This window comes from Vidua chalybeata, unplaced genomic scaffold, assembly GCF_026979565.1.
Source record: "Vidua chalybeata isolate OUT-0048 unplaced genomic scaffold, bVidCha1 merged haplotype W_reject_6, whole genome shotgun sequence".
NCBI classification, from domain to species: domain Eukaryota; kingdom Metazoa; phylum Chordata; class Aves; order Passeriformes; family Viduidae; genus Vidua; species Vidua chalybeata.
Window position 1 is genome coordinate 574374 of NW_026530355.1, and position 8216 is coordinate 582589.

The following is an 8216-nucleotide window of genomic DNA, read 5'->3' on the forward strand; positions in this document are numbered from 1 at the left end:
GACTTTGATTTCTTGAGAGCTTTTATTCCTTAAGAGAATTAGGATATTATCATCCCTTCATAGAAAACCAAAGAATGGCCCTTGGTTTTGCCCTTTTTTTGTGTAGTCTTAGGTTCTGTGAAGTGACCCTCAGTGGATGAGGTTAAGGCAAATGAGTTGCTGCTTTGAGATGGGAAGCAAAATGCCAAATCTTCACCTCCTCAGGCCATCCCAATTAATTTGGGAAGCTTGCAAATTTTTGGAACTACTTGAGTTGAACAATGGGAAGGAAAGCTTTCCTGAACTGAGGATTCTTACTTGCCAGATTCTTCCGTGCCTTGGCCACTAAGGTGTTTTTGTGCAGAAGGCAAGAACTTCAATGAGAAAATAATTTCAGCATGGAGTAAGAGCTTCTGACAGAGACCAAGTGTTGCCAGCAGTTGCTCCAGGTGCTCCTGCCAAGAGCCCCTGCAGGCAGGAGCGCAGCCCCCAATGCACGTGGGCTTTGGCTCCCTCTGGCACAGAAGCCCCCCACGGGCACAGGTCTCTGGGGCAGGAGAAGGGCACCAGAGCTGCCAGGGCCCGGGGGGTGGCAGGTCTGCTTGGGCAGGGACTCTGCCACACCTGCTGATGTCAGCGCTCCCCGGGCCCCAGGGCTCCGAGCAGCATTGGTGCCCTGGCCCACACGTTCCTTGTCTGTGTCACACCCGCGGGTTTAGGATGGCCACCAGCCGGGACGTGTCCCAAGGAGGCCGTGCCAGCTTCTGTGGAAGGCCCCGTGCCCTTCCCAGCACAGCTGCGTCGGCAGCCCTGGGGGCTCCTTCTGCTGCCCTGAGCCCGCAGAGCAGGGCAGCGTTTGCTGATGGTTTCAGCCATTCCTAAAGACCCTGTTGGGCTGTCTTAGACACTTGGGTGAGGAATTCCTTCCAACCTGGGCCACTTTGGGTGGGTTGGGGCGGCCCCAGGGCAGGGGGCAGTGTGTGCAGGGGCCCTTTGTGACACGGTGCTGCGTGGTCACCGTGTCATGGAACAGGACAGCGTGTCCAAGGGCCCTTTGTGACACGGGGTGACATAGGAGCTGGCGGTGACAAGATCACGCCAGAGTGCTTGGAGCACGCGACGGGACAGGACGGGACAGAGCGGTGCCGTGAGGAGCCCCCGCACAGCGCACTCGTTCGTGTCTGACCCGGAGCTTTTCCCAGGCGTTATTCCTGCAGCTGACCTCGAGGCCAGACCACAGGACTTGGTGACCTGTGGCCTTCCTGAGGCTTCTCTTCTGCAGGTGCCCTTGAGGGCAGACCGTGGGACTTGGTGCCCCGGAGGCATCTCCCATCCCTGCCACCGGTGCCCTCGAGGCCTGACCACAATCAATCCTTGACAGGAGTCTCCTGTCCTTGTGGCAGGAGCCCTCAAGACCAGAGTGCAGGACTTGCTGTCCTGTAGCCTTCCTGAGGCTTCTCTCCTGAAGGTACCTTCCAGGCACGACTGCAGGACTCGCTGACTTGGAGCTTTTCCGAGGCATCTCTCCTGCAACTCGCCACAAATCCAGTCACTGCCATGGAGCAGAGATCCCTGAGAGGGCCCAAGCTGGCCTGGGTGCAGGAGGAGGAAGAAGGCCCTGGAGCTGCCCCAATAGAGGAGATCAAAGAGGTGGTGCGGTTCAAGACTCTGCAGGAGGGTGAGTGGCAGAGCTGGGCTTAGGGTTGGTGCCTGCAGCCAGCTTGGCACCATTCCATCCCATCCCATCCCATCCCATCCCATCCCACTGCATGCCATGCCATGCCATGCCATGCCATGCCATGCCATGCCATGCCATGCCATGCCATGCCATGCCATCCCATCCCCTGGGGACATGCCCACGGACAGGACGGAAGAGGGGCCGGGCAGACACCCCGCAGCGGCCGTGCTCCATCCCCTGGGGCATCCCGGGGCTGTCCCTGCCTGGGGAGCTCAGGGCTGGGCTGTGTTCTCCGGCCTCTCCCGCAGCCCCTCAGCTCTGGCTGCGCTCGCTCTTTGCCAGATGCAGCCGTGGACCGCACACAAGAGCAGGACCCCGCCCGTGGCCTCTTCCGCAGAACAGTGGAGGTACCTGCAGCCATCCCCACCTGGGCTGGGCCTGCTGTCACCGCTCAGCCGAGCACCGCGCTTGGAGCATTCCGTGGAACATCCCTGGCTTCCTGCCCTTCTCCTACACCTGCTTTGCAAATTCATCAAGAGGATTCAGGAGGAAGAGACCAGCACCATGCGCACAGGGCTCAGAGCATATTCACACACCTTCAAAACCAAGACCTCTGCTGCCCTGCTGGATATGCTCGTAGAGGGCGGATTTTGCAATCCAAAGCAAATAAGCAGCCTATGGTTTGAGGGTTTGATCCTCCCAGGAATTGCTTGGCCTCCCAAGCCACACCTGCAGGTCACTGGAAGCCTTTGAGGCCATGGCAGTGTGGTGGGAAGGGAAGCACTTCTCTGGGGAAGCTGGGGACATTCCTCCCTCTGGCAGCTTTCCAAGTCTCCCCGTGCCTTCTCCAGGTGCCCGCCATGGTGAGGTACATCCACCAGTGGCTCATGGACAATCAGTTTGCTGAGCAGAGGCTGAACAGGGCCCTGCTGGATCTCACCGAAGAACAGCCTGCTGATGTAGTAATGACACTCCTGTGTGTGGCCCCATCCTGTGACAGGTATGGGGCCACCTGCCCAGAGGGCTCAGGGCTCCCCAGCCCATCAGCCTGTACAGCCTGTCCCAGATGTCTGACCAACAGAGAGTCCCCAGGGCCCTCTGGCTGCTCCCTTTGCCAGCCCTGGCAGCTCAGCCCCCGAGCCTGCTGCCATGCTCCCTCGCTGCCCCTCAGGGGCCTGTCCCCACAGGCCTGGGCTGCCTGGGTGCTGCTGGCGAGGGGCAGTGGGCAGAGGCAGAGCCGGCAGCCAGCTCAGGTCCCCGCTGCTGCCCAGGCCACGGTGCTGTGTCCCAGACCCCCCTGAGACAGAGCTCTAACCCCGCAGAGCTGCTTTCACCATGTGGAAGAGCATCATGTGCTCGCCCAGGACTGCCGAGCCAGTGCAGCTGATGCTCCTCGATGTGCTGGGGAGTTGGCCAGAGCACAGCACGTTCACCTCTGATGGGGACAAAACGGGTGTCTTTGTCCTGGCTGTGAGTTTCTGCAACTGGCCTTTGCTGGTCCCAAGGCCACCTGCCCAGCAGCTCTCTATCCTCCTTGCCCCACTGCCTCTCCCTGCCTCAGGCGCTGGGCTGAAACCTGGCCTCGGGGCAGCTTCAGGGGCACCAGGCCCGCTGCTCCCCCTGCGTCTCTCCGGGCCTCTCCCTCCCGTGCTCGGGCCCTGCCACACGGACACCTCGGCACTGAGCGCTGTCTCGGGGGGCTTTGTCCTTTGCAGGCAACTGTGGTGATGTGGAAGATCCTCCAGGTGCCCTGTGTCCCACAGATGGTGACGGTGTATTTCCCCCACCTACTTGTGCATCTGCTCTTCCAAGTGTTCTTCAGCACTCTGGATATGCCAGAGGAGGTCGATACCTTCTGGAAGGGATGCCAGCAGCAATATGGCCTTGCCACCAGCCCCAGCAGGTACTCCATCCCACTCCTCTGTCCCTGCCACATCCCTGGGCAGGAGCCAGTGCTCCCAGTGTTACCTGGGCTTTGCTCTGCACGCAGGTTTGCAGTGCGGACCCTGAAGTCCCTGCTCTGCCAAATGGAGCACGAGGATGTGGTGCTGGCAATGGAACGCAAGCGTGGCTGGGACACGCTGCTGTGTGCTGACACCCACCACTATGCCGTGGGTCTGCTGGCCAGGTGAGACCCCCTTCTCCCCGCTGCCTCTGACATTTGTGCTCTGTGCCCAGGGTGCCCCACACAGTCCCAGTGGTCGTGGGCCAGAGGGCCTTGTCACTGAGGCACAGCCAAGCAGACTGGAAAAGGCTGGCAGAGGAGGGTACCCACAAGGAGCCGCCTCCCAAATAGCCCAGGGCCCCTTGCAGGATGCTGGGGAAAGACCAGACCTCTGTGAGTCTGTCCTGGGAGAGGTTTGTCCCCCGGCCCAAAGTCTTGGTTACTTTTTCTCCTGCCAGGGAGATATCCCGTGTCTCCATCCCCTTGTGCTCCCGGATCGCTCGCTACCTGCTCCAGCTGCTCAGCACACTGGAGCCACGCTGGGAGCTGCCCGCCCTGGCCTTCCTTGTGGAGGTGAGCCTGATGGCCAGCGCTGCCTCGCTCAGCTGCCTCCCAGCTCTCTGCCCTCTCGTAGCCGCAGCTGCCTGGGACGGGTGCCCGCGCCCTGTGCTGCTGCCTGGGCCCAGCCCTGGGCGGTTCCGGGCTCCTGCCGGCCGGGTCCCCTGTCACTGCCCTGTGCCTTTCAGGTCCTCGAGTGCCTGAACTTGAGTGGAGGCAGTGCTAACAGAGTCCTGCAAATCTTGTCAAGGCACCTGCACAGCAAGTGCAGGGACAGGCGTCGCCTGGCGCTCAGGGCCCTTCTCAAGCTCATTGACAATCCCTCGATGGTGAGAAGGGGGCAGCGGCTGAGGCTGCGCTCGGGAATGCAGTCGCTTGGGCTTTGCTGGGCTTTAGGCGCTGGGGGAGCTGCTCCCAGCTCTCCTGCCTCCTGCTTCAGCTGCCCAAGTGCTCCGCAACAGCCCTTTGGCCTCTAGGCCCTGCGGCAGCAGGATGGCGTTTCACAAACTTGTGTTCCGCACAGAGTGAAAAAATGTGGAGCCTGACTGAAAGTCTTGTGGAGCTCCTGTGCGACACAGATGGAGAGATAGTTAGCATGACAGTCACGCTCCTCAGCTTTATCTCCCAGGACAAGGACATGCTGATAGGCAGCTCCATTGCACTGCGGCTGGTTGAGGCGCTCCTGCCACTCTTTGACCACGTAAGGCTCGCTGCCTCCAGCCACAGCCACTGGCTGCTGCCCGGACACTTTGTGCCCTGTGGATTTCCAGGCCTGAGCCAAGCTGAGCCCCGTGCAGCCGATGCTCAGGTCTTTTTTTCTTCCTTTCATACAGGACAATAGCCAGGTGCAGCTGCTCTCCATCCTGCTCTTCCAAACATTGGTGTCTCTTCCACTGCAAAAGGACAAAAAGGCCCTGAAGACACACGCGCGCCAGAGCCTGCTGCCACTCTTCTTCCACTGCCATGATGAGGATGGGCGTGTGGCACAGGTGAGGACTCGTGGGCTGCTGCTGTCCCCCTGGGAGGCGGCTCAGCTGCCTCCTGCCCTGGCGCCTGCTGGGCTGCAGCCTCCTCCAGGCCTTGGCACAGGGACACAGGTCCTGCGCCCTGGGCTGTGGGGCCATCTCCGCGTCTCTGCTGCTCTCCAGGCTTCTCAGGAAACGCTGCTTTGTGTGGCCCACTTCCTGAAGAGGAGGGATCTGGAAAAAGTGGTGAAGAACAAGAAGCTGTGGAAGTTCACCGAGTGCCTGGTAAGGATGGTCTGGAAGTGCCAGCCTCAGGCTGGAGAATCCCCCTGAGCGCGGTGCTCAGTGTGCGGGGCTGGCAGCTGTGCCCCTGCCCGCTGCTGCAGCCAGAGGCGGCGCGGGCTCTTCTCCAGGCTCCTGTGGGCCCGAGCTCACGGCGGTGCGGGCAGGGGAGGCTGGGGCTGGGCGCAGGGAGTGCCCGATCCAGGGGCTGAGCCCGCGCCAAGCCTTCCCTCCTGCCGCTCTCTCCAGCTGGCAGACGACAGCAGCAGAGCGGCCGAGCACCTGCGCCAGGCCATGCCCTACCTGGAGAGCCCAGAGGAGCCCCTGCGAGAGGCGGCCATCAGGTTCCTGGGTGAGCCGCGAGCCCGGGCTCCCTCCCCGCCCCGCCGCAGCTCGGCCCCAGCCCCGCCTGCTGCCCCGGCAGCGCCATCCGGGCCCGGCGGGGTGGAGCCCCGGCTGGCCTGGGCGCTGCTGCCGCCCTCTCGCAGCCGTGCCCTTGGGCGGCAGCGTGCGGCACGGGCCCGGCTGAGCCCTGCCGGGCCAGGAGGCCGTGTGGCCACAGGGCTGGCAGCGCCGCTGGCAGGGAGCTGTGCCGCTGGGCCGTGACAGGCTCTGTGTTGGCAGGGATGGCCGGGCGGCAGCTGAGGGGGAAGAAGGAAGAGCTCCAGCTCATCTGTGAGGGTGAGTGAGGGCAGCGGGCTGTCAGCGGGGGCTGGCGGGGGAGCTGCAAGCCGTGCCCCGGCTGCGCAGGGCTCTGCTCCCTGTGCGGACGAGGGGCGGCGTGGGCAGAGCACACGGAGATTTCAGGGCCACCTGGGGGATTCGTGGTCAGCAGCTTCGGGCTGATCCCCTTGGTCCCTGCTCCCTGCTGGCCGTGGCCGAAGCCGGCTGGGATGGCCCTGGCAGGGAGGTCTCCTCGGGTCCCCTCAGATCCGGGATCTGACCATGGCTCTGTTGCTCTCTTTCAGCCCTTGAAGGCACGGCAAATGACATCAGCGTCGCCGTTGGAAGCCTGGCAATTCAAACGTTGTACATCCTCCAGGCAGTAGAGAGAGCTGGATATTCCATCTTGGACAGCCTGCATGATCAGCTCCGCAGGGCATGGAGGACACGGCCTTGTCTCTTGGGGCTCGGCTGGCTGCGCTGCCGGAGCTGTGCAGAGTGCTGATCCCAGAGGCTCTGTCTGCTGGGGCCACCTGAGCCAGCAGGAATGTTTCATTTGTTTGAGATTGTTCTTTCGTTCTTTTTGCCTTTCAGTAGGATATAAATATAGGATGTGTTCTAATAGACAGACTCCCAGGATCTTTCTTTTGCTGCCCAGGCTCTGCAGGGCATAGGGGAAGAGGGAGCAAAGGGTGCCTGGGCTCAGCAAGCTGCCCAGGCACGTGCAGGCTTGCAGGGAAAATGGCCAGAAGCCCCTTGGCCTTTGGTGGTTCTGCTGAAACCTTTGTGCTGCCAACAGAGCCGGTGGGCAGGGGCCGGAGTTCCAGGGATCCCTGTGAGACCGGTGCCTGGAGATGGCCACAAGCCCTGTCCCAGGCAGGAACCGCCATCTGTGTCCTCCTGCCCGTGTGTTGCTGGCTGCATTGCTGAGGGCTCCGAGGTGCCTCTGGATGGGGCTCCTCGGGAGCTCCTGTGGGGCTGCGGCGCTGCTGCCGGGCAGGTTGGCCGGGCTGAGGGAGACCCTGAGGGGATGGGGCCACCAAGGGATGAGGGGCTGCGAAAGCCCTGACAGGACAAGGCAGTGGGAAGGCACGGGGGGGGTGTGGGAGGCAGAGAGTAACGTTGGCTCGAGGAGGAAAGTGGGTTGGAGCCAAAGAGACCACTCAGCCCAATGTTCATGGGGCAAACAGCGAGCGTTTGTGCTCAAGCCCTTCCTTTTAAAGGGCCTTTGAAAAAGCCAGTCTGGATAATTTCACTGGTCTGATCTCTGTGCCCCTTCAGATTCTGGCCTGTGAAATGCCTGCAGCCTTGGGAGAGATGTGATGGGCGAGGCCCCTGTCAGTCAAAGCAGGGGCTGGTCCATTCAGCCAGTACAAGGCAGCCTGCACTGTGACACACGGCAACAGAGTGCCAGGCACAGCTGCGGGTGCTCCCCATGAACCTCAGCTCTGGGACCACTGTCTGCCCCAAGCTTCAGGGCTGCAGTGGGAGCTGGGCTCTGCCCTGGGGCCATCCTGCAGGGACAGCTGCAAACAGGGAGCATTCCCTTGCCACCAAGAGCCAAGCCAGGGCTGCAGGGCAGCTGCTCCAGCCCGGACGGCACTGTTGGGTGCTGCGCTCTGGGGCTGGGGCTCCCCGCACAGGGGACTGGACTGGTGTGCCAGAGGAGACAGAGAAGCTGCAGCTTCAGCCTAACTGAGGTGGGTGCATGGGCTGGGAAGAGTGGGGAGGCCCAAGGGGTTTCACAGAGCTCACCCTGCTGAAAGGACAAGGAAAAGGGAGTGGGAGCTCAGCAGTGAGGAGAGCTGAGGGCTGGAGAGCAGCTCTGAATGCCACTAAAATCCAACCAGACCTCTGAGACATTGCAGCTCCTCAGCCAGTGTCAGGATGAGTCCCTAAGCCAGGGGCTCGGGCTTCCTCGTGGTGAGGGGCATCAAGGAAGGCAACGGTGTGATGGAGACTGCCACGGGCTGGGAACTCACTGGGGGAAAAGAGGGAGCAGTTGGGAATAAAAAGGCAGGTGGGGAGAGAATTGTTCAGAGAAGGCCTGAGCTACAGCTTGAGCAAGCTGAAAAATGGCATTTGGGGTCATCCCAGATTGATTTCATCTCAGAAAAGTATTGAATAAGTTTATTTTTTGGCTGGA

The 8216-nt window shown here is 61.6% G+C and overlaps 1 protein-coding gene across 2 annotated transcripts; it reads left to right on the top strand.

The window, feature by feature from the left end:
- The first annotated feature begins 1061 nt into the window (after window positions 1–1061).
- Window positions 1062–6683, top strand: LOC128783269 (maestro heat-like repeat-containing protein family member 6). 2 transcript variants are annotated; one of them, XM_053933923.1, is made up of 14 exons: window positions 1062–1657; window positions 2000–2064; window positions 2509–2657; window positions 2980–3127; window positions 3373–3560; window positions 3648–3785; window positions 4061–4175; window positions 4349–4489; window positions 4684–4860; window positions 4994–5149; window positions 5309–5410; window positions 5657–5759; window positions 6032–6088; window positions 6376–6683. In XM_053933923.1, exons 1-14 carry the CDS (start codon window positions 1537–1539, stop codon window positions 6573–6575), a joined length of 1860 nt encoding a protein of 619 aa, XP_053789898.1. In that variant the 5' UTR covers window positions 1062–1536; the 3' UTR covers window positions 6576–6683. The 2 variants fall into 2 exon arrangements, with proteins under 2 accessions (XP_053789898.1, XP_053789897.1); XM_053933922.1 differs by lacking the exon at window positions 1062–1657 and having other exon boundaries at window positions 1767–2064.
- The last annotated feature ends 1533 nt before the right edge of the window (window positions 6684–8216 follow it).

Coding starts and splice junctions, on each gene's coding strand:
- LOC128783269 (XM_053933922.1), top strand. CDS start 1,774: ATGCCATGCCATGCCATGCCATGCCATGCCATGCCATGCCATCCCATC. Junction 4,490..4,683: donor TCATTGACAATCCCTCGATG/GTGAGAAGGGGG, acceptor TGTTCCGCACAG/AGTGAAAAAATGTGGAGCCT. Junction 6,089..6,375: donor GCTCCAGCTCATCTGTGAGG/GTGAGTGAGGGC, acceptor GCTCTCTTTCAG/CCCTTGAAGGCACGGCAAAT.